The sequence below is a fragment of the Solea solea genome, chromosome 16 (genome assembly GCF_958295425.1).
Source record: "Solea solea chromosome 16, fSolSol10.1, whole genome shotgun sequence".
Taxonomy (NCBI): Eukaryota; Metazoa; Chordata; class Actinopteri; order Pleuronectiformes; family Soleidae; genus Solea; species Solea solea.
Window position 1 is genome coordinate 15,359,983 of NC_081149.1, and position 24,750 is coordinate 15,384,732.

The 24,750-nt window shown below is 36.9% G+C and overlaps 3 protein-coding genes across 5 annotated transcripts; 2 read left to right on the top strand and 1 right to left on the bottom strand.

Moving 5' to 3' along the window:
- The first annotated feature begins 13,736 nt into the window (after positions 1–13,736).
- On the top strand, positions 13,737–16,606 carry LOC131475599 (lipid droplet assembly factor 1-like). Of its 3 annotated transcripts, none has more exons than XM_058653823.1 (5): positions 13,737–13,850; positions 14,040–14,139; positions 14,230–14,398; positions 14,504–14,646; positions 15,829–16,606. In XM_058653823.1, exons 2-5 carry the CDS (start codon positions 14,047–14,049, stop codon positions 15,940–15,942), a joined length of 519 nt encoding a protein of 172 aa, XP_058509806.1. In that variant the 5' UTR covers positions 13,737–13,850; positions 14,040–14,046; the 3' UTR covers positions 15,943–16,606. The 3 variants fall into 3 exon arrangements, with proteins under 3 accessions (XP_058509806.1, XP_058509807.1, XP_058509805.1); XM_058653824.1 differs by having other exon boundaries at positions 13,752–13,860; XM_058653822.1 differs by having other exon boundaries at positions 13,769–13,870.
- Positions 16,607–17,240: 634 nt separating this feature from the next.
- On the bottom strand, positions 17,241–21,810 carry LOC131476151 (ER lumen protein-retaining receptor 2-like). Its single transcript, XM_058654682.1, has 5 exons — positions 21,558–21,810; positions 19,369–19,469; positions 19,118–19,276; positions 18,785–19,037; positions 17,241–18,474 (listed from the first exon to the last, which is right to left on the bottom strand). Exons 1-5 carry the CDS (start codon positions 21,646–21,648, stop codon positions 18,440–18,442), a joined length of 639 nt encoding a protein of 212 aa, XP_058510665.1. The 5' UTR covers positions 21,649–21,810; the 3' UTR covers positions 17,241–18,439.
- A 631-nt stretch (positions 21,811–22,441) lies between these two features.
- Positions 22,442–24,404, top strand: si:ch211-139g16.8 (uncharacterized). Its single transcript, XM_058654148.1, has 6 exons — positions 22,442–22,548; positions 22,760–23,092; positions 23,172–23,272; positions 23,356–23,367; positions 23,600–23,710; positions 23,844–24,404. Exons 1-6 carry the CDS (start codon positions 22,464–22,466, stop codon positions 23,895–23,897), a joined length of 696 nt encoding a protein of 231 aa, XP_058510131.1. The 5' UTR covers positions 22,442–22,463; the 3' UTR covers positions 23,898–24,404.
- Positions 24,405–24,750: the final 346 nt, after the last annotated feature.

Consider the following 24,750-nt stretch of genomic DNA (forward strand, 5'->3'; position numbering starts at 1 on the left):
TTCTCAGCCAGTGTTCATCAGTGCAATCACAGATTGGAATATTTGACAAGAAAGTCATACTTTAGTATGTCTTCCAAAAAAGTCATACTATAGTATGTCGTCCAAAATGTGACAAAAAAGTCATACTTTAGTATGTCGTCCAAAATGTGACAAAAAAGTCATAGTTTAGTATGTCGTCCAAATTTTGACAAAAAAGTCATACTATAGTATGTCATCCAAAATGTGACCAAAAATGCATACTATAGTATGTCGTCCAAATTGTGATGAAAAAGTCATACTATAGTATTTCGTCCAAAATGTGACAAAAAAGTCATAGGTTAGTATGACGTCCAAAATGTGAGAAATACAAGACGTGTGTCCAAGTCGCAAAGAGCCCTAATGGCCTAAAGGATAAAACACTGGCTTCCTCAGCCAGTGTTCGTGGGTTCAAGTCCCACCTGAGGCAGCGCAATCACAGATTGGAATATTTGACAAGAAAGTCATACTTTAGTATGTCTTCCAAAAAAGTCATACTTTAGTATGTCTTCCAAAAAAGTCATACTTTAGTATGTCTTCCAAAAAAGTCATACTATAGTACATCGTCCAAAATTTGACAAAAAAGTCATACTTTAGTATGTCGTCCAAAATGTGACAAAAAAGTCATAGGTTAGTATGTCGTCCAAACTCTGACAAAAAAGTCATACTATAGTATGTCGTCCAAAATGTGACAAAAAAGTCATAGGTTAGTATGACGTCCAAATTTTGACAAAAAAGTCATACTATAGTATGTCGTCCAAAATGTGACAAAGAAGTCATAGGTTAGTATGTCGTCCAAAATGTGAAAAAAAAGTCATAGTTTAGTATGTCGTCCAAAATGTGACAAAAAAGTCATAGGTCAGTATGTCGTCCAAAATGTGACAAAAAAGTCATAGGTTAGTATGTCGTCCAAATTTTGACAAAAAAGTCATACTATAGTATGTCGTCCAAAATGTTACAAAAAAGTCATAGGTTAGTATGTCGTCTAAAATGTGACAAAAAAGTCATAGTTTAGTATGTCGTCCAAATTTTGACAAAAAAGTCATACTATAGTATGTCGTCCAAAATGTGACCAAAAAGTCATACTATAGTATGTCCTCCAAATTGTGATGAAAAAGTCAAACTACAGTATGTCGTCCAAAATGTGACAAAAAGGTCATAGGTTAGTATGTCGTCCAAAATGTGACAAAAAAGTCATAGGTTAGTATGTCGTCCAAATTGTGATGAAAAAGTCATACTATAGTATGTCGTCCAAAATGTGACAAAAAAGTCACACTTTTAATATGTCTTCCAAAATGTGACAAAAAAGTCATACTTAAGTATGTCTTCCAAAATTTGACAAAAAAGTCATAGGTTTGTATGTCGTCCAAAATGTGACAAAAAAGTCATATTTTAGTATGTCTTCTAAAATTTGACAAAAAAGTCATACTTTAGTATGTCGTCCAAAATGTGACAAAAAAGTCATACTTTAGTATGTCTTCCAAAATTTTACAAAAAAGTCATAGGTTAGTATGTTGTCCAAAATGTGACAAAAAAGTCATACTTTAGTATGTCGTCCAAAATGTGACAAAAAAGTCATACTTTAGTATGTCGTCCAAAATGTGACAAAAAAGTCATAGGTTAGTATGTCGTCCAAAATGTGACAAAAAAGTCATAGTTTAGTATGTCTTCTAAAATGTGACCAAAAAGTCATACTATAGTTTGTCGTCCAAAATGTGACAAAAACGTCATACTATAGTATGTCATCCAAATTGTGATGAAAAAGTCATACTATAGTATGTCGTCCAAATTTTGACAAAAAAGTCATAGGTTAGTATGTCGTCCAAAATGTGACAAAAAAGTCATAGGTTAGTATGTCGTCCAAAATGTGACAAAAAAGTCATAGGTTAGTATGTCGTCCAAAATGTGACAAAAAAGTCATATTTTAGTATGTCTTCTAAAATTTGACAAAAAAGTCATACTTTAGTATGTCGTCCAAAATGTGACAAAAAAGTCATACTTTAGTATGTCTTCCAAAATTTTACAAAAAAGTCATAGGTTAGTATGTTGTCCAAAATGTGACAAAAAAGTCATACTTTAGTATGTCGTCCAAAATGTGACAAAAAAGTCATACTTTAGTATGTCGTCCAAAATGTGACAAAAAAGTCATAGGTTAGTATGTCGTCCAAAATGTGACAAAAAAGTCATAGTTTAGTATGTCTTCTAAAATGTGACAAAAAAGTCATACTATAGTTTGTCGTCCAAAATGTGACAAAAACGTCATACTATAGTATGTCATCCAAATTGTGATGAAAAAGTCATACTATAGTATGTCGTCCAAATTTTGACAAAAAAGTCATAGGTTAGTATGTCGTCCAAAATGTGACAAAAAAGTCATAGGTTAGTATGTCGTCCAAAATGTGACAAAAAAGTCATAAATAAGTATGTCGTCCAAAATGTGACAAAACAGTCATAGGTTAGTATGTCGTCCAAAATGTGACAAAAAGTCATACTTTAGTATGTCTTCAAAAATTTGACAAAAAAGTCATACTATAGAATGTCGTCCAAAATGTGACAAAAAAGTCATAGGTTAGTATGTCGTCCAAAATGTGACAAAAAGTCATACTTTAGTATGTCTTCTAAAATTTGACAAAAAAGTCATAGGTTAGTATGTTGTCCAAAATGTGATAAAAAGTCATACTTTAGTATGTCGTCCAAAATGTGACAAAAAAGTCATAGGTTAGTATGTCGTCCAAATTGTGATGAAAAAGTCATACTATAGTATGTCGTCCAAAATGTGACAAAAAAGTCATAGGTTAGTATGTCGTCCAAATTTTGACAAAAAAAGTCATACTATAGTATGTCCTCCAAAATGTGACCAAAAAGTCATACTATAGTATGTCCTCCAAATTGTGATGAAAAAGTCATACTATAGTATGTCCTCCAAAAAATGACAAAAAAGTCATAAGTTAGTATGTCGTCCAAAATGTGACAAAAAAGTCATAGGTTAGTATGACGTCCAAAATGTGACAAAAAAGTCATACTATAGTATGTCCTCCAAAATATGACAAAAAAGTCATAAGTTAGTATGTCGTCCAAAATGTGACAAAAAAGTCATACTATAGTTTGTCGTCCAAAATGTGACAAAAACGTCATACTAAAGTATGTCGTCCAAATTGTGATGAAAAAGTCATACTAAAGTATGTCGTCCAAATTTTGACAAAAAAGTCATAGGTTAGTATGTCATCCAAAATGTGACAAAAAAGTCATAAATTAGTATGTCGTCCAAAATGTGACAAAAAAGTCATAAATTAGTATGTCGTCCAAAATGTGACAAAAAAGTCATACTTTAGTATGTCTTCCAAAATTTGACAAAAAAAGTCATAGGTTAGTATGTCGTCCAAAATGTGACAAAAAAGTCATATTTTAGTATGTCTTCTAAAATTTGACAAAAAAGTCATACTGCAGTATGTCGTCCAAAATGTGACAAAAAAGTCATAGGTTAGTATGTCATTCAAAATGTGACAAAAAGTCATACTTTAGTATGTCTTCTAAAATTTGACAAAAAAGTCATAGGTCAGTATGTTGTCCAAAATATGACAAAAAAGTCATACTTTAGCATGTCTTCTAAAATTTGACAAAAAAGTCATAGGTTAGTATGTTGTCCAAAATATGACAAAAAAGTCATACTTTAGTATGTCTTCTAAAATTTGACAAAAGTCATAGGTTAGTATGTCGTCCAAAATGTGACAAAAAGTCATAGGTTAGTATGTCGTCCAAAATGTGACAAAAAAGTCTTACTATAGTATGTCGTCCAAATTTTGACAAAAAAGTCATATGTTAGTATGACGTCCAAAATGTGAGAAATACAAGACGTGTGTCTCAGTGACAAAGAGCCCTAATGGCCTAAAGGATAAAACGCTGGCTTTCTCAGCCAGTGTTCATGGGTTCAAGTCCCACCTGAGGCAGTGCAATCACAGATTGGAATATTTGACAAGAAAGTCATACTTTAGTATGTCTTCCAAAAAAGTCATACTATAGTATGTCGTCCAAAATGTGACAAAAAAGTCATACTTTAGTATGTCGTCCAAAATGTGACAAAAAAGTCATAGTTTAGTATGTCGTCCAAATTTTGACAAAAAAGTCATACTATAGTGTCATCCAAAATGTGACCAAAAATGCATACTATAGTATGTCGTCCAAATTGTGATGAAAAAGTCATACTATAGTATTTCGTCCAAAATGTGACAAAAAAGTCATAGGTTAGTATGACGTCCAAAATGTGAGAAATACAAGACGTGTGTCCAAGTCACAAAGAGCCCTAATGGCCTAAAGGATAAAACACTGGCTTCCTCAGCCAGTGTTCGTGGGTTCAAGTCCCACCTGAGGCAGCGCAATCACAGATTGGAATATTTGACAAGAAAGTCATACTTTAGTATGTCTTCCAAAAAAGTCATACTTTAGTATGTCTTCCAAAAAAGTCATACTATAGTACATCGTCCAAAATTTGACAAAAAAGTCATACTTTAGTATGTCGTCCAAAATGTGACAAAAAAGTCATAGGTTAGTATGTCGTCCAAAAATGTGACAAAAAAGTCATAGTATAGTATGTCGTCCAAAATGTGACAAAAAAGTCATAGGTTAGTATGACGTCCAAAATGTGACAAAAAAGTCATACTATAGTATGTCGTCCAAAATGTGACAAAAAAGTCATAGGTCAATATGTCGTCCAAACTCTGACAAAAAAGTCATACTATAGTATGTCGTCCAAAATGTGACAAAAAAGTCATAGGTTAGTATGTCGTCCAAATTTTGACAAAAAAGTCATACTATAGTGTGTCGTCCAAAATGTGACAAAAAAGTCATAGGTTAGTATGTCGTCCAAAATGTGAAAAAAAGTCATAGTTTAGTATGTCGTCCAAAATGTGATGAAAAAGTCATACTATAGTACATCGTCCAAAATGTGACAAAAAAGTCATAGGTTAGTATGTCGTCCAAAATGTGAAAAAAAAGTCATAGTTTAGTATGTCGTCCAAAATGTGATGAAAAAGTCGTACTATAGTATGTCGTCCAAAATGTGACAAAAAAGTCATAGGTTAGTATGACGTCCAAAATGTGACAAAAAAGTCATACTATAGTATGTCGTCCAAAATGTGACAAAAAAGTCATAGGTCAGTATGTCGTCCAAAATGTGACAAAAAAGTCATAGGTTAGTATGTCGTCCAAATTTTGACAAAAAAGTCATACTATAGTATGTCGTCCAAAATGTGACAAAAAAGTCATAGGTTAGTATGTCGTCTAAAATGTGACAAAAAAGTCATAGTTTAGTATGTCGTCCAAATTTTGACAAAAAAGTCATACTATAGTATGTCGTCCAAAATGTGACCAAAAAGTCATACTATAGTATGTCCTCCAAATTGTGATGAAAAAGTCAAACTACAGTATGTCGTCCAAAATGTGACAAAAAGGTCATAGGTTAGTATGTCGTCCAAAATGTGACAAAAAAGTCATAGGTTAGTATGTCGTCCAAATTGTGATGAAAAAGTCATACTATAGTATGTCGTCCAAAATGTGACAAAAAAGTCACACTTTTAATATGTCTTCCAAAATGTGACAAAAAAGTCATACTTAAGTATGTCTTCCAAAATTTGACAAAAAAGTCATAGGTTTGTATGTCGTCCAAAATGTGACAAAAAAGTCATATTTTAGTATGTCTTCTAAAATTTGACAAAAAAGTCATACTATAGTATGTCGTCCAAAATGTGACAAAAAAGTCATACTTTAGTATGTCTTCCAAAATTTTACAAAAAAGTCATAGGTTAGTATGTTGTCCAAAATGTGACAAAAAAGTCATACTTTAGTATGTCGTCCAAAATGTGACAAAAAAGTCATACTTTAGTATGTCGTCCAAAATGTGACAAAAAAGTCATAGGTTAGTATGTCGTCCAAAATGTGACAAAAAAGTCATAGTTTAGTATGTCTTCTAAAATGTGACAAAAAAGTCATACTATAGTTTGTCGTCCAAAATGTGACAAAAACGTCATACTATAGTATGTCATCCAAATTGTGATGAAAAAGTCATACTATAGTATGTCGTCCAAATTTTGACAAAAAAGTCGTAGGTTAGTATGTCGTCCAAAATGTGACAAAAAAGTCATAGGTTAGTATGTCGTCCAAAATGTGACAAAAAAGTCATAAATAAGTATGTCGTCCAAAATGTGACAAAACAGTCATAGGTTAGTATGTCGTCCAAAATGTGACAAAAAGTCATACTTTAGTATGTCTTCAAAAATTTGACAAAAAAGTCATACTATAGTATGTCGTCCAAAATGTGACAAAAAAGTCATAGGTTAGTATGTCGTCCAAAATGTGACAAAAAGTCATACTTTAGTATGTCTTCTAAAATTTGACAAAAAAGTCATAGGTTAGTATGTTGTCCAAAATGTGATAAAAAGTCATACTTTAGTATGTCGTCCAAAATGTGACAAAAAAGTCATAGGTTAGTATGTCGTCCAAATTGTGATGAAAAAGTCATACTATAGTATGTCGTCCAAAATGTGACAAAAAAGTCATAGGTTAGTATGTCGTCCAAATTTTGACAAAAAAAGTCATACTATAGTATGTCCTCCAAAATGTGACCAAAAAGTCATACTATAGTATGTCCTCCAAAATATGACAAAAAAGTCATAAGTTAGTATGTCGTCCAAAATGTGACAAAAAAGTCATAGGTTAGTATGACGTCCAAAATGTGACAAAAAAGTCATACTATAGTATGTCCTCCAAAATATGACAAAAAAGTCATAAGTTAGTATGTCGTCCAAAATGTGACAAAAAAGTCATACTATAGTTTGTCGTCCAAAATGTGACAAAAACGTCATACTATAGTATGTCGTCCAAATTGTGATGAAAAAGTCATACTAAAGTATGTCGTCCAAATTTTGACAAAAAAGTCATAGGTTAGTATGTCGTCCAAAATGTGACAAAAAAGTCATAAATTAGTATGTCGTCCAAAATGTGACAAAAAAGTCATAAATAAGTATGTCGTCCAAAATGTGACAAAAAAGTCATACTTTAGTATGTCTTCCAAAATTTGACAAAAAAAGTCATAGGTTAGTATGTCGTCCAAAATGTGACAAAAAAGTCATATTTTAGTATGTCTTCTAAAATTTGACAAAAAAGTCATACTGCAGTATGTCGTCCAAAATGTGACAAAAAAGTCATAGGTTAGTATGTCATTCAAAATGTGACAAAAAGTCATACTTTAGTATGTCTTCTAAAATTTGACAAAAAAGTCATAGGTCAGTATGTTGTCCAAAATATGACAAAAAAGTCATACTTTAGCATGTCTTCTAAAATTTGACAAAAAAGTCATAGGTTAGTATGTTGTCCAAAATATGACAAAAAAGTCATACTTTAGTATGTCTTCTAAAATTTGACAAAAGTCATAGGTTAGTATGTCGTCCAAAATGTGACAAAAAGTCATAGGTTAGTATGTCGTCCAAAATGTGACAAAAAAGTCTTACTATAGTATGTCGTCCAAATTTTGACAAAAAAGTCATGTTAGTATGACGTCCAAAATGTGAGAAATACAAGACGTGTGTCCCAGTGACAAAGAGCCCTAATGGCCTAAAGGATAAAACGCTGGCTTTCTCAGCCAGTGTTCATGGGTTCAAGTCCCACCTGAGGCAGTGCAATCACAGATTGGAATATTTGACAAGAAAGTCATACTTTAGTATGTCTTCCAAAAAAGTCATACTATAGTATGTCGTCCAAAATGTGACAAAAAAGTCATACTTTAGTATGTCGTCCAAAATGTGACAAAAAAGTCATACTTTAGTATGTCGTCCAAATTTTGACAAAAAAGTCATACTATAGTATGTCATCCAAAATGTGACCAAAAATGCATACTATAGTATGTCGTCCAAATTGTGATGAAAAAGTCATACTATAGTATTTCGTCCAAAATGTGACAAAAAAGTCATAGGTTAGTATGACGTCCAAAATGTGAGAAATACAAGACGTGTGTCCAAGTCACAAAGAGCCCTAATGGCCTAAAGGCTAAAACACTGGCTTCCTCAGCCAGTGTTCGTGGGTTCAAGTCCCACCTGAGGCAGCGCAATCACAGATTGGAATATTTGACAAGAAAGTCATACTTTAGTATGTCTTCCAAAAAAGTCATACTTTAGTATGTCTTCCAAAAAAGTCATACTATAGTACATCGTCCAAAATTTGACAAAAAAGTCATACTTTAGTATGTCGTCCAAAATGTGACAAAAAAGTCATAGGTTAGTATGTCGTCCAAAATGTGACAAAAAAGTCATAGTATAGTATGTCGTCCAAAATGTGACAAAAAAGTCATAGGTTAGTATGACGTCCAAAATGTGACAAAAAAGTCATACTATAGTATGTCGTCCAAAATGTGACAAAAAAGTCATAGGTCAGTATGTCGTCCAAACTCTGACAAAAAAGTCATACTATAGTATGTCGTCCAAAATGTGACAAAAAAGTCATAGGTTAGTATGTCGTCCAAATTTTGACAAAAAAGTCATACTATAGTATGTCGTCCAAAATGTGACAAAAAAGTCATAGGTTAGTATGTCGTCCAAAATGTGAAAAAAAAGTCATATTTTAGTATGTCGTCCAAAATGTGATGAAAAAGTCATACTATAGTACATCGTCCAAAATGTGACAAAAAAGTCATAGGTTAGTATGTCGTCCAAAATGTGAAAAAAAAGTCATAGTTTAGTATGTCGTCCAAAATGTGATGAAAAAGTCGTACTATAGTATGTCGTCCAAAATGTGACAAAAAAGTCATAGTTTAGTATGACGTCCAAAATGTGACAAAAAAGTCATACTATAGTATGTCGTCCAAAATGTGACAAAAAAGTCATAGGTCAGTATGTCGTCCAAAATGTGACAAAAAAGTCATAGGTTAGTATGTCGTCCAAATTTTGACAAAAAAGTCATACTATAGTATGTCGTCCAAAATGTGACAAAAAAGTCATAGGTTAGTATGTCGTCTAAAATGTGACAAAAAAGTCATAGTTTAGTATGTCGTCCAAATTTTGACAAAAAAGTCATACTATAGTATGTCGTCCAAAATGTGACCAAAAAGTCATACTATAGTATGTCCTCCAAATTGTGATGAAAAAGTCAAACTACAGTATGTCGTCCAAAATGTGACAAAAAGGTCATAGGTTAGTATGTCGTCCAAAATGTGACAAAAAAGTCATAGGTTAGTATGTCGTCCAAATTGTGATGAAAAAGTCATACTATAGTATGTCGTCCAAAATGTGACAAAAAAGTCACACTTTTAATATGTCTTCCAAAATGTGACAAAAAAGTCATACTTAAGTATGTCTTCCAAAATTTGACAAAAAAGTCATAGGTTTGTATGTCGTCCAAAATATGACAAAAAAGTCATATTTTAGTATGTCTTCTAAAATTTGACAAAAAAGTCATACTATAGTATGTCGTCCAAAATGTGACAAAAAAGTCATACTTTAGTATGTCTTCCAAAATTTTACAAAAAAGTCATAGGTTAGTATGTTGTCCAAAATGTGACAAAAAAGTCATACTTTAGTATGTCGTCCAAAATGTGACAAAAAAGTCATACTTTAGTATGTCGTCCAAAATGTGACAAAAAAGTCATAGGTTAGTATGTCGTCCAAAATGTGACAAAAAAGTCATAGTTTAGTATGTCTTCTAAAATGTGACAAAAAAGTCATACTATAGTTTGTCGTCCAAAATGTGACAAAAACGTCATACTATAGTATGTCATCCAAATTGTGATGAAAAAGTCATACTATAGTATGTCGTCCAAATTTTGACAAAAAAGTCATAGGTTAGTATGTCGTCCAAAATGTGACAAAAAAGTCATACTTTGAATGTGAACTATGAATGTAAGTCCTTATCTTTAAGTCCCCTGAAGTCATTGAAACCAGTGTGTGTGTGTGCTCTTTCTCCATCATCCACATCGCCCTTTGCGTCCCTCGAGGGAGCTCTCTTTAAGCCTCTAATGTTCCCCATCCACCAAACTGGAACTGGCAATGACCCTGTACATCTGGCAAAATTACAACCACTGACTTTGACAGCTATCCTGTTTGACACAGGCCAGAATCCAAATGAATTTGGCTCCCCCTGTGGCCAGTCGCTGGCTGTCAGACTCCTGTGAAACTACAAAGAGAAGCCGAGTGAGGTGGCTAGAGATTCACAGTGTGATGGATGGGTTTGTGTATCTAATGTGATAAGTCAAAATAAGGGGGAAAAATGCCATGTCCTAGTGTCGGCGAGGAAGAGATGTCACTCATGTAACACATGATATAAATGGAAGCCACTCAAGAGGAGGGTGTTCATTGGTTAACGCAGGAGAAATTCTGAACAACCCCCCCCCCCCCGCAATGATTAGTTTTTACAATCAGCAGATGCGAGTTGGAATGTGCTCATCAATCACATTTCATCAAAATTCCGTCGGCATGTGCAGGTAGATAGATGTATCGCACAGTCAATTTCACACTCAAACACATCGTCGCGCCGCAGATATAGGACACATTAATAATGTTCAGTTCGCGTCACCATGGCGTCTCGACTGGACTACTGTAATTCCCTCTATGTTGGTCTTGACCAGTCGCTTGTCCAAAATGCTGCTGCTCGCCTTCAGACAGGGACAAAACGTAGAGAGCATTATCACTTGTGTTCCGGCTTCTTTACACAGTCTATTTTCTGAGTCATTTTAAGATTATTTGTTTTAAATGTCGTAATGGCCTGGCACGTGCACCTGAGAGCGACACACTCCAGGCAGAGCTCTGAGGTCAGCTGAGCAGCTGCTCCTGCACGTGCCGAGATAACGGCTCAGGAAACAGAAGGCAATTGAGGCTTTTCGATGGCAACCAGCTCCTGATCTGTGGAACAGCCTTTCTTTACACTGTGAGAGCTGTTTCAGAAACGTCTTTAGACTCATTTCCTCTCTCTAGCTTTTACCATTATTGAAGCTAGACACCTTTCCTTATTGTTGAGGCATGGACTTACATATTTCCTCCATCCATCCAACGTCTACCGCTTTATCCTCCACATGAGGGTCACGGGGGGAGCTGTACCAATCTCAGCTGACATAAGGCAATAGGTGGGGTACAACCTGGACAGATCGCCAGTCCATCACAGGACCTCTTTTAATTATTTTTTTATTTAATTATTAATTTTTTATCCTCTGTTAATTATGTTCTTCCTCTTTCACATATGCACCTGCTCCTGGTCTCTCTCCTCTGTCTCTGCCCTGTCACCTGTCTGTCCTTTGTCCTCCACCTCTCCTCTGTCCCCAATTTTTCTTCACCCTAACCGGCCGAGGCACATGGCCGCACATCTTTTAGTCTGGTTCCGCCAGAGATTTCTTCTTGTGCAAAGGGAGGTTTGAGGTTTGAGTTTGAGTGTCAATCTGAAATTATTTTGCATTCTTCCCAGTCATTGGGTCCAATATTGCAGCATGACAACAGTGGCGTAAAAAGACATGAAAGACAAGACACAAAAATGCTGCAGCGACTCACAGCTGCAGAATCAGTCAGTATCCGCAGCATGGAACGCCACCTGTTTAACCAATGAATATGGATATTTTACAGCTGTGCCGGAGCCTGAAGCTTTCACCAAAACCAGGAATGAACATCTTATGTCCAGCCTGGCCTTGTCTTGTTAGCTAACGTGTTGGTCAGCAGTCAGACATGACATGATGAAAGCCTGGAATGCTAAGAGACGGACACAAAAGATGTAGAGTCTAATTACAGTGAATTCCTTACTGTGTGTGCAGAAAGTGCACACCATTATTTGGCTCACGGCCCTGAACGCCCGAGTTCACTGAGTTTGTTGTGTTTAACAGTCCAGAGAGGTGGATACAGCCTCTCTGCCTCTCTCCATCACCAAATTCTTCTCCTCCACCCAATACAAAAGAGCATGATTAATTAGAATGGCCTGCAACAATAAAGGGTCCAAATAAATTTGTCATCACTGGTCCTGCAGGCTTCTCTCGCGCACGCTCTCCCTCACTTCGTATGGTTCATTACAGATCACATTGCTGTTTTCCTCGCCTCTTAGATCTAATGTTCTCACATATATCAAATACTATCCTCAATACTCAAGAGGATAAACTCAATTTGTGGGCAGTGGTGGTGGCAAGACCAGCAATCCCCATCTTTGATTAAAGAAGTAATCAGCGGCGCTGGTAAAGTTCACTCATTATATATTCTGATCACTCAGTCTTTGCACAGAAATCTTGTTGATGCCATTTAATAGCAGCACAGAGCTGAGAGGGAGAGAGCACTGCCATTACTTTTAAGGAGCTGTTTGGTTGTGACAGCAAGGACGTGAGTTGGGATCTCCCTCTACTGGGTTTCTGGAGAACTACCGCTGAGGCTCCAGTTCAACACCTTTTGTCTCCGTGTGTCACAGGGCGTCACACTCAGTGTTGTACTGTAACGAAGTATAAATACTTTGTTACTGTTCTTAAGTACAAAATTCATGTATCTGTACTTTGTGATATATATTTCAAGCAACTTTTACTCCACTACTCCCATTCACACGCTTCAACATGGGGTTAATGGGGCTCAGGGACACATACAGAGGGTTAACATTTAAAACTTGCTACAATTTGAATCTGTGGAAAACTTTTGTTCCCCTAAAGGAGAGAGGAACAACAGATGAGTTATAATGTGTCACAGGAAATATGCAGGTTGAGAATAAAAGGCAACGAAGACACACGGTGATCCCACTGAGACACTGAAATGATGATAAACTGAAAGTTTACGAATGAAAGCTGCGCCGATGCTGAGAGGACAAATGATACCGATATGGTGTCGATTTCATTTATCTATTTGCCAATATGTTTTGCCGGTTTTCATTTTTTCTTTTCCTCTGTCTCATAGAACTCAAGAGTTTATAATCAAATTAATAAACTTATATCTATCTGTTCTTCATCTACATGTTGTGTCAGCACTACAGTACAACATATATATTTTGAATAAAAGTAATACATAAACAATAAACAAATATAATATATACAACATATATATTTTGAATAAACAAAATACATAAACAAAAAATGGTGGAATGAAGGGATAAATATTCATAAGCAACAAAAAGGAAAAACTGTTACTACTGCGACAATGCTTTAGCCCAGAAAATTGAATCATTTGGTCAATTTTTTTGTTTGCTGTTTTTAAATATTAAATATGTTTAACAGGAAATCAAATAAGTGAACTCTTGAATAAACTTCTGCATGAACTTTTGGACTAATTAAATAAACATTTGTACCAACTGAGCTGCTACACTGACTTATCTGTGTAATATAATTGTGTTTGCACTCCCTCTGAGTATTACATTATTTATACACAATATCCTGACATTTTCTCATCACTGACTTCAAACTTATAAGCAATATAAGCCATTTACTAGTTTGAAAATTAAAACAAACACACATATTTTATTTAGACACTTGTCTTATGTGCCAAATGAAATGAATTTCACCTAAATTGAGCATACTGGGGAAAAAGAAATATTTCACATGAAAGTAATCTCATCTGGGTCACATGGTGGTGTAGTGGCTAGCACTGTTACCTCACAGCAAGAAGGACGTCCCAGTTTGGCTGGTACCCCCAGCTGTGCTGTGCTGTGCTGTGCTGTAAACAGTAGGTGGCAGTATTATTATCAGCCAGCATTTTGGAGTCTCTGACACAGAAAGGAAGGAGGAGGAGGAGGAAGGAGTGTTTCTGAAAGGGTGTGTTGTTGTTGCTGCTGCTTCCTCCTGTAACACTGTTTGACACAACATTCGGGGGAAACAGTTTCAGAAGTTTAAAGCAAGAGAATCAAACCAGGTTTGTTCAGGTTTGTACTTGTAAGTAGAATTTTGTTTAATCATCAAAAGTACAGTCAAATATGATATTGGTTGTAGTCAAGGAAGCTCACTCTGCAGATGCTAACTTTTTGTAATAAGAATCCAAAGGGAGATCTGACTGTTTTAAAACATTAGCGGATAATGACTGATGTTTTTCCCTCATGTACAGTGAGGAGATGGAGAACAAAAGCAGTGTGATTGACTTCCAGCAGCTGCAGGAAAGATGGTCCACACAGATAAAACGTCTCTACGTTGACTCACAGCCACTGGTAACCCCTGTTATTATTACCACCTGCTCTTAATGTGTTGCTTTATTTCCTTCATTTCCTCCCACCTGACTTGACACTTGTGTTCACCAGATATCACAGGCGATGAATTCAAGATGTGGACAGTACCTCAGCAGCCATCCTTTCTTAGCTCTTGCAGTGATGCTGTTCAGTGCCATGGCTGCTCTGCCTGTGGGTCTGTTCCTGATTTTTGCACTTGTCACCCTTATTATGACGACAGTAGGTTTTGTTTTCTTCGAAGGTAGGTGTTCATGTGTCAAAATCAGCCAGTGTTTTTGTGATCCTGCACCTATTGTGTCTACTTTTTTAATTCACCACAAACTTGTCCTCTGACGCTTTCTTTCAGTGTTTGTGTTGTTTGCTGGAATGCTGACTTTACTCTGCGTGCTCTCGGGCCTCGTAATCTTCTCCGTCATTGTGTCATTCGTCCTAATGGCTTTTTATACCACCATCTCCAACATCCTCATGTATTATCCACAGCTGGCAAAGGTAATGTACTTCTTGTTGTAATTGGAGGTAAACTAAATACATTTTTTTTTTACTTTTTTAGGCTTTAAGTGGAATATTTTTGGCATTATTGTTCAGTGATTTCCAGAGGTGGGAGACCCGAGTCACGTGACTTGACTCGAGTCTGACTTAAGTCACACATTTGAGGACTTGAGACTTGCCTGACTAACGTTGGTAAAAGACTCTACTCGACTTAGACTTACTTAGACACACTCATGACTTCAGACTTGAGTGAAATGACTCAATGAGGTTTGAAGTATATGAACTAAGAAGAACACATTAACACAGCTAAAGTTTAATACTTACATTTATTGAAGATTGACATTAATAAGTAAACATGAGACAAGAGGGTCTCTTGGACACATGACAAGTCAGACCATACGTTGTACAATAGGCATCCTGTATAGGACAGGAAGCTTGAAGGTCTGTCTTGGATATGGTTAGTTAGGAAATATAGATGTCTCTTGTTTGACTAAATGGTGATATTGTCCAATTTAAGTCATTGGGACAGTATGGTATATCGGGACCCGACTAGTTTTTCAAGTTGTTGCATTATAGAAACAGGAGAAAGGCGGGGGTCGAAACATGTGATGCCTGCAAATAAGAATGCTAGAAAATCTATATAAGGTTAGCTTTGCTTTTCTGAGGCAGAATTGTTCGGAGGTTTCGGCAAGAACACATTCTCCCGAGCTGCTGCAGAGCTTGGTTCTGATGCTTGACTTGTAACTAAATAAAAAGTCCTGTGTCAGTGGGGTCTTTTCCTGCATCATCAACTCATCACCTATCGTTCATAAGAAGAAGGAAGCCTGACAAAAACGACAGGTTGTTGTATGAATAACAAGTATCTGTGCTGATCTGAAAAAGATGATCCCAATCCCAATATGTTAGTAAACCTGCTGTTTAAACTCAACGACAATCCATTATCTATTGATCTGGCGTACTGCAGCTTTAAGATGTCGAGTTTGGTGAATATCATCATCATCATCACAGTTTCTCACTTAGAACATGACCTTTGTACAAATGTAGTGAAGTCAAAAGTATGTCTATCCCTGGTTATATTATATGTGCAACATCCATCTATATCTTCTATCCAAAAGTCAACAGTAATACATGTGCACGTGGTTAATAAATACCTCACACTGTATTTATTTTCTGCTCTTCCAGCAAGTCCAGGACCAGGAGAAGGACCAGAAGAAGGAGAAGGACCAGGACCAGGAGAAGGAGAAGGACCAAGACCAGGAGAAGGACCAGGAGAAGGACCAGGAGAAGGATAAGTGAGGGAAATGCTGTAGCAGCTCTCTTCCACTTCTCTCTCAAGTTTCACGTTCAAACACATAGGAGCCTTGAATCAACACCACTGAGTTGAGGTGGTCGGGATTCAAATGGTACAGATGTGTGGTGAATGAAACTGAGTCAATGCTGTTGTAATCGATTTTCAGAGTTTAGTAAACCGGATATGTAAATTAGTAATACTGTTACTACATTGAAACTGAGCAGTAGCTACGTTTAATTAATATATGTCATTGTGGCTGCTGGCTATGATAAAGAAAAAATAATGTTTGACTGTTTTTTGGGGGGCCAGGAAGTGTGCAAAGTCTGAATTTCCCTTTCAACTGCCAGCAAATTGTATCATAGATTACATATTTGTATTATCATATACATATATATATATTTATATGACCTATTTATTCTGTATTATACTATATATATGTGTGCATATATAGTATCTCCTTTCTATTTAAGAGAATAATGTGTAAGATATGTAAGCACATCTGTTACGGAGTATGATTTTCAGCCCAAGGATGGCTTTATGTGTGATGTTCACACACATTAGCCTTTTAAAATACACTACAACACAATGTTACAAGTCTGTGTTTGCTGCCACCTGCACAATGTTTTGCATCTTCAATGCAAGCCTTCAATAAAAGCCCATGAGAAGGAACTTTTGCTGTGGCATTCTGTCTTAGGAAAAAAAAAGAAACCTCTTGACAATAAAATAGTAGTCAACCCAGAGCAATGTATTCTTGTTATTCCTGCATGTTTGGCTCAATGGGTGGTTTAATTCACTTCTGTAGAAATTTGCCCTACAAAATATATCAACTAAAGCATCTTAACTGAAACATGTTCCTATGTGGAGTTGTGAATGTAATTTAATCAAATGCACCATGTCACTTCTTTGTATGGTTTGCCAGGTTGGAAAAAAAAAAGAAAAGAAATTTGGAAAATGGCTTAGAGATCGTTGAGACCAATAAATATAATAATAATTGAATTAAAAATGTAATCAAAGTCCCTGTGTGCGCATGGGTTTTCTCCCACGTTTAAAAACATGCAGAGGTTAAATTGAATTAAATTGCCAGTAGGTGCGAGTAAGTGATTGTTCTTCTCTAGATTATTGTCAAGGGTGTGACCCCGCCTTCTGATCAATGTCAGCTGGGATTGGCACCAGCAGCCCTGCGACCCTGGCGGGTGGGGACTAAGAGGTAGACAATGGATATGCAAAATATGAATTAACATACAACGAACAAATCATACTCATCAGGGCTTGCATCACTTCAATAACAAGTGGCACTAAAGGGTGATTCTCATAAAATCTTTAATGGAGGTGATAACATGCAAAACAATGACATAAAAAGTTGAAATACTCCTTTTAAGAATGGCAAATTTAAAGAGGTTAACAAGAGGCCTTTAGATATGATGTAAATGCAGTCATCGAAAAGAAAACAACCCACTACTGCAGCAAAATATCAGAACTGTTGAAATGTTCACACTACACACGCTGCGTTAACAAATGAAATGTCACAACCAGTTGGAAGTGACGGAGGATTCTCATGCTAGGTAACTGCTCTCTGCTCATCCATGTGTGACGAGTGCAATCATAGTTCAATCGGTCATCATTTCTTTTGCATTTATGACTGGATTGCACTTGACAGAAACAAGGTTTGTGCTATGTCTCCGCATAGTCTTGAATTCATATTAAAGCCACAGAACAGTTGCACTGCATAACAGCTTCTCCAACACAGTAAGCTAAAGAAAAGATCGCATGAAAAGATCAATTCCAAATTAGATCAATTTGAAAATGGTGACACCTATGATTAAAAGACTGAAGGCATTCATGTAAAAATATTGTTATTGGTTTCCTTTTAACCCCAGTTTTTAATGTATAGAGATATTATAAAGCATCAAACTGTGAATGTTGACCTCTTTTAAATGTTGCCAAGAGAGGGTTACTGCATATGTATACAGATAAAAAATTAAAAGGTTTAAAAAAGAAAAATACTGTGAGAAAATGGGCATACTCTACATCAGGCACTCGGATACATTACTCTTTATCTCACTCTTTAATAAGACTGTACATTTGTGCATTTCATTACTAAGTCAAACAAGGTATTTCTCAGAGACAACCCCCTTTGTGACATTATAAAAGTAAAAAAAAAAACACATCCACCTCACAAAAAACAAAGAAAGAAAGACAAGACAAGGAAAAAGAAAAAGAAAAAGAAAAAGAAGCCTTTTCTCCTATCTGAACAACAATGAAAAGAAGTTTAAGGCAAGATGCTGAACACAAAAATCCAAAAGTTGATCTGGGATGATTTTTGTTCAGCTCTGGTGTTTGTTGGCATTTACCAGTTCAATCATCAATCTTCAAGAGGACTAGTGTTTTTCCCTGTTGGTTGACTCTCTGTCCCAGGTGTCCTTTGCTATAGGTCACGAGAATTCCAAGATGTCATCTCCGCACCCCCCGAGTCTACTGGGAGTCGCTGTCTCCACCTCCGTTTTACGCAGGCAGGCTTAGCTTCTTGCCTTTCAATACTGAGGGAGAAGAAAAAGTTAAAGACAGTCGTCATGTAGGAACATAAGCACCAGAGTTTCTGTTTTCAAGGAACTGAGTGACTTGACTACAGTCTACATGATGATGACAATTGCAATTGGAAGCTACTGTAATTAAATAATTGTATGTAAATTACTAAAACATTTCTCTATTGAACTACAGTATAATGTTTCAGAGATACATCTGTGTTGTTTTTGGGTTGCTGTGCCCAGTTGCAGGTTAGGACTGCAGTTATTACTCACAACTATTGCTAGTGGTTGTATAAATAGATGATAACAGTTAAGAACTCACCTTTGGTGACATAAAGGTAGAAGAAGTCGCAGTAGAGGACAGTTTGGACCAAACCAGCCACAATAGCAATCATGTCAAAGAAGCCCTCAAAGTAGAAACGCCAGATCCAGTTGAAGAGGTAGAGGGCTCGATACAAGCCCAGGCAGAACAGATAGTGGGTGGTGATCGTCTCCGCCTCACCCGTCTTACTGATCATGAAGAGCTGAGGCAGAATTGCCACAGACTCCAGGTAGATGGAGAATGTCCAAAGGATCTGATAAAAGAAGTTATAATGTCACCATGTAGGAATGAATTCTATCACAGACAGATTGCAGTACAGGAGGCTGAACCCACCTCTAGCAAGGCAAAGTCATGGTTGATGAGAACAGCAAGACCTCCAACAGGAACAACCAGGAACTCCACACGGAAACTGTCGTGGTTGCCATCGTACGTAGCCCTAAATTTCATGTAGATCAAATAGACTGTGGCGTATGAACAGCTGACGTAGATCACCTGGTAAACAACACAAAGCCATTCCACACATCAGTCAGGGTGCACTGGTAGAAAGGCTACTGGTCTGGGCTGAGACTTAACTGCTGTCTTACCTTCATGCTTGTGTTGTAGAGGGAGATGTAGGAGGTCAGCAAATCCAAGTAGCGTGTGGTGAACACAATGGCAAACAGGATTTGGCTCTTTCCAGAGATACCTTTGACACAAATATCAAGCACATTTTTCATTTCGGTTAAAGGTGCACCACAGTCATGAGCACTTCGGATATGCTTCTCTAGTAGTAAGGGTGAATAATTATACTTTGCCTTGTTGATCAGCGACATTAATTGGAAAATTGGGAATATTTATCAGACACGATCTAGTATGTATGTATGTGAATGGATATCCAATTGTATGCCCAATCAGTTTTATTTTCTAAAAGTACTCTAGCATGAAAAACAAGGGCTGGTTGAGGTATCCACAACCTTCATCGTGATACAAATTTTCCAAATGATTGGGAACTTTGGGACATTCCATCACCTTCAGAACGATAGGCATTCTCATTCTAAAAAGAAAGCAAGGTGATTTTGTTTTCTTCTAAATGACGCCCTGCATTCACATCACAGGAGAGGTCTGTTTCATCAGCCTCTCTTGGTAGGTGTTCCATTCCTCTGTGTGAATGGTATATGGGCATTTTGATTCAGAACAGAGTATGGAGTAGACTCCCTCCAAATGACTCGGGTCCTACGGTGTTGGCCATTTCATTGTTTCACAAGAGAGCTCAAACAACTTTGGAGAGTCAATATTTAGTGTCTACACTCCTCACCTCTAGAGCAGCCTTACTTACCTCTTTAGCTAACATTATATACTACTTTCTAAATATTTCATACTCTTTGTATTGCAATCTTCAACAACATTTGTCATGTGTTGTAAAGTCAGTTAAGGCAACTTGGTGACTTTGCTGTGTATAAATATAATTTAAAGACAATGCCACAAATTGACCATTTCCAATATGCACTTAAACCAAACTATTGATGCATAATCTCTAAAGACGATACACAAACACACCAATCTAGTCATCATCTGTGGCCTGGTGTAACCTCTAAACTTTGAACCTAAAGACTACTTTACTCCACATGAGAAATCAGTGGGGGTGAGAAGAGGGTTTTATTCTTAACACATTACAGATGTTCATGAGCAGAATAACACAAACAAGCATTTTGTAAAGTTAGACACAAGTATTAAAGACATATGTGCTTCGGGTGATATCCTCAGATGACGATGATTTCCCAATTTAACATAATATTGCCTATTCTATACTTATATTCTCCTCATGGCCATCGTGCAGTTGGGGGTGACATGCATGATTAGGTGGAGCCCAAAGTTCACTCACTCTTCCACGTTTAACGAGAACATCACTTTTGGAATTGTCTGGGAGGACAGCAGCTCACAAGTTTGACAAAACTCTCAACAATAATGTTGGGTAAGACTTTTATGCAAACAAATGGAGAAAACACAACTTTTACAGGTGGTTATTAAGAGAGAGTTTGCTGCATATGACAAGACACAGAAGCCAACAAAAGACTACGGAAATAATATTGAATATTACTGATGCCTTCAAATTATTAAAAGTGACCCGTTAACGCGTTTCTTTTGCTGTGCGTTACATTTTATTTGATCGTATTTCATTTTCACTTCGCATTGATACGTGTTTAGTATAAAATAAATGTCAATGATTGGTTATCTGCCTTGTCAAGTCGCTACTGTTGTAAGAACGCCACGTCAGAACCCAGACCAAACAAGTCGAGCACTGAACACCAAGCTGTGTCTCTTTGTGTGTGGCAAATAAAGTATTTCTAATACAAATTTTGTATTAATGTTTTCTCATTCGTGTATTTATTTGTACTTAACTATGTACAGACTCCCTCAACCAGCAGTTTATCTAACAAAGTTAACTTCCACTAAGACAGCTATACTACATTCGGATGTAGGTGCTACTTACGTCGTTAAGACAAACATTCAACCACATATGTGTTGTGTAAACCGCAATAGAATTGAAGAGAGTGCACAATGCACACAATAGTTTATTAAAGTTACGAACCAGTGAGTCCACTGACCGCTAACGCTTGTAGCCAATGGGTCAAATGAATGAGTGGGGAAACGTTAGCTAGCTGCATTGGAGGGAACTGAGTGAGGCGAGACAAAGCTTTGAAAACCGGCCACTTTGGCATTTACAGAAATCAACGTGAAAAATCAGGAAAGTCATAGTGGAGCATGTGCATGACGAACAGCAGCACTGACTTACCTGCACACGACCTGCTTTTCCATATTTTGTGCAGCAGTATGATGATAGCAGCCAGATGGGAGAAGTCCGCAATCCCTCTGAAGATGTTCATGGTCGCAGCAGGAAGAGCTCGCAGACACGGCAGTGAAGCTAACAGAGATGTTCCCTCAGAAAAAAGCCCGAGTGTAGAGCTGTGAGACGGGTCCTCGGGTTAAACTTGGTGGCAAACAGAGATGTGGGTCTCGACAGGATTGAAAATATGGCGAAAGTGCAGGTCGACGTGGAAGGGGGCGTGAGAAAACAAAGGGAGCGGATTTGATTGGAGCAAAACATTTGATTGACAACACATGAGCCGCCCACCACGAGCTGGACCCACAGAGACTGAAAACTTGAGCCTCTTGCCACAAATAAACATATGTATGATGCTAAATTAATCCAGTATGAAAAAAAACATATAGAAATAACTCATTATAATAATTTTATAATATTAAGTGGCGGGCCGCATCAGATTGATGTGGTCATGTGGTCTGCAAGTTCCAAGTTTGAAGTTTAAAACATGGGAAGTGCCCTACTGCCTGCCATTCATATGTGGCCTCTAAAGCAAATTATAAATGTATTGTTTTTAAATGAGTGTCTTTCTAGTAGAGAAAAGTGATGCAGTGCCCAATAAGATCCCCATGTAACTTTGTTTACTATCGGTGCCCTTTGGTGAATCCTGATGACGATTGTAACTATAATTTCAGATACCTAGTTCTTATTGTGTATTCCATCAGACAAAGAATCTGAGAAATTCTTGACTCCAGGTCAGTCTCAACCATTAAATCTCCTTGATTCCATGAGTCATGAACATATGAAATATGAGATATCACCCAAGTAGGAAATAGGAAGTGAGTGCTGGGGAAGTTGGATAACATCATACAAGTAATCATGAGATCACTCACAAGCTGTCAAGCGTCAGACATGGAGCTGCTGTTTTGGATTTCTCTCGTCCTCACCAACCTGCCAGTAACGGGTAAAATTTATTTTCCCACATGTGGTCTGTCATTGTGCACAGTATTTACTTAGGGGGGGTAATGTTTTCTAACTGTTATTGTGCCTCATAAAAAATAAACTTTAATTAAAGCTCCTGGGTGTTATTGTGCAGTGGTTAATATTAAACAATTTTGGGCTTAGAAAACATTATTTGACATCTTACAAATGTCGTTTGTCACATTTCTTTCCAGAGAGTATGAGAAAAGTAAATGCCTGCTTAAGACAGCCACAGAAGGAGATCTTGAAGGAACGAGGACAAGTCGTCGTTTTGCCTTGTAATGGCAGTTCAGAATGCTTAGCCATTGGCGTGCGTTATGAGTGGTTTCTTTTCAAAGAGCACTCACATCTTCGTCTCAACCTGCAGGATAATCCTCTCAAATACACATTGAATGGAGCATCATTACGCATCAAGTCACTTCAGAAAAATGACAGTGGAATCTACCACTGTGCTGCAGTGTGTTCTGAACTCGCTGCAGAGAGTGGCACACAGCATGTTGGGCCGGGTACAGTTCTCACAGTGACAGGTAAGAAAACAATTGCATTGGCACATGTGTTTGGATATTTTGACCGAGATTTGATGACAGACCTTTGCTCTGTTTTCAGGAAAGGTTAAAACAGTGGCAAGCAACATTCTTCTATGGTCATCATTTGTCCTGTTGGTCATCTACAGCATAGCAATTGTGACACTCATCATTTTAAAAAAGGTACAATTACCTCACTATATTCATTTCAAATTCAAATGAGATCTTAAAATATGTAACTTTAATGTTTTCTCTCTTTGTTCTAGCACGGCCGCAAGGTGAGTTTTTGCAGAGCAACGTGCAAAACCGACAAGGTTGTAGATAAGTGAATGATTTTTTCTTTTAATTTGTATATGACATGTTAAACTGTGAACTAAATTGGGAAAAGCCCACAGAGGGAAATAGAGGAACAGAAACAAGGCCTCTGTAAAGTCTGGTTGTGAAAAGACAGATCAACTGAATATTTCCAGTAGGTATGATAATAAATGTTAGAATTCTGTTTTCAAACAGAACTACTCAACTACAACAACAAAGTTCCATGATGTGCTGCAAGAAATGAACAGCAGGAGGAACTTGGAAAAGGGCAAACAAACTGTGGACCAAAGCAGTCTCCAAGTTGAGGTAAATTGTGTTGCAGTAGAAGTTGAGATTTAGTCAACAGGCAGATTGGGCAAAAACTTCTGCATATCACATTTCCTGTTGCTCCAGAAAATTTCAATTTTTTTTAACGATAAACTAATAAACACTGTCACAGGCTGCAAATGCCAAATTCAACAGGTCAGCTGATGACATCTATCAAAACGTCTAACTGATGGTCAAAGAGATTAATTGGCAGCCAGACCTTTGTCTTCTCAACTGGGGAAAATGCAAGTCATGAAACACCAGGACACTCGCGTGACTGAGGAAATTGACACATCAGCAGAGGTTGCTCACAGTTTCACATGTGGCGAAAGGCGGGGTTCACCCAGGATAGATCGTCAGTCCATCATAGGGCCAACGTACAGAAACAACCATTCACTCTGACATTCACACCTACTGTCAATTTGGAGTGTGGAAAGAGGCTGGAGGACCCAGAGAGAAGCCACATGCTTATGGGGAGAACATGTAAATTCATATAAATCAGGCACCAATGCTAGCCACTGCACCAAAACTGCCAGTTTTAGCACAAAAAGTGGGGCAATATGTTACGGAAACATCATGTCGACAGATTCTGCTCAGTTATGCCCTTTTCGTCCTTTGCAAAGGTGAATATTAATATATATTTTAATTTTGTGAATATAATGTGAAATGTAAGCAATTAATTTATATATATATATATATATATATATATATACATACACACACACCATTAGACCAAAACCTGCACAGGCATATACACACATAAGATCATAACGTAATTTACTGTAGTTAGTGACATTTGCTTCTTGAGATAAAATTGCTGGTAACTTTGCACCATGTAAATATGCTGTTTCCAACACAAGACTGTATATGCTTACAAAAGCTCTAGACTTTGCAGGTAGCAAGGGACACATTCATGTCTTTTTACGCTGCCTGAAGTGCTTGCATTATCGCAGACCACAGCAAAATGTATATGTACTTTTTAGTTTTCTCCATGCCGCAAGTGATAAAACCAAACTCAACCCTGAGATGTTAAAGTCCTC

Excerpts from the sequence above, each read along its gene's own strand:
- LOC131475599 (XM_058653823.1), top strand. The coding sequence starts at position 14,047 with ATGGAGAACAAAAGCAGTGTGATTGACTTCCAGCAGCTGCAGGAAAGA. Across the intron at positions 14,140-14,229 it reads ACGTTGACTCACAGCCACTG|ATATCACAGGCGATGAATTC; the intron begins GTAACCCCTGTT and ends TGTGTTCACCAG. Across the intron at positions 14,647-15,828 it reads ATTATCCACAGCTGGCAAAG|CAAGTCCAGGACCAGGAGAA; the intron begins GTAATGTACTTC and ends CTGCTCTTCCAG.
- LOC131476151 (XM_058654682.1), bottom strand. The coding sequence starts at position 21,648 with ATGAACATCTTCAGAGGGATTGCGGACTTCTCCCATCTGGCTGCTATC. Across the intron at positions 19,470-21,557 it reads GAAAAGCAGGTCGTGTGCAG|GTATCTCTGGAAAGAGCCAA; the intron begins GTAAGTCAGTGC and ends TTTGTGTCAAAG. Across the intron at positions 19,038-19,117 it reads ATGACTTTGCCTTGCTAGAG|ATCCTTTGGACATTCTCCAT; the intron begins GTGGGTTCAGCC and ends TTCTTTTATCAG.
- si:ch211-139g16.8 (XM_058654148.1), top strand. The coding sequence starts at position 22,464 with ATGAGATCACTCACAAGCTGTCAAGCGTCAGACATGGAGCTGCTGTTT. Across the intron at positions 22,549-22,759 it reads CACCAACCTGCCAGTAACGG|AGAGTATGAGAAAAGTAAAT; the intron begins GTAAAATTTATT and ends ATTTCTTTCCAG. Across the intron at positions 23,711-23,843 it reads AAAGCAGTCTCCAAGTTGAG|GCTGCAAATGCCAAATTCAA; the intron begins GTAAATTGTGTT and ends ACACTGTCACAG.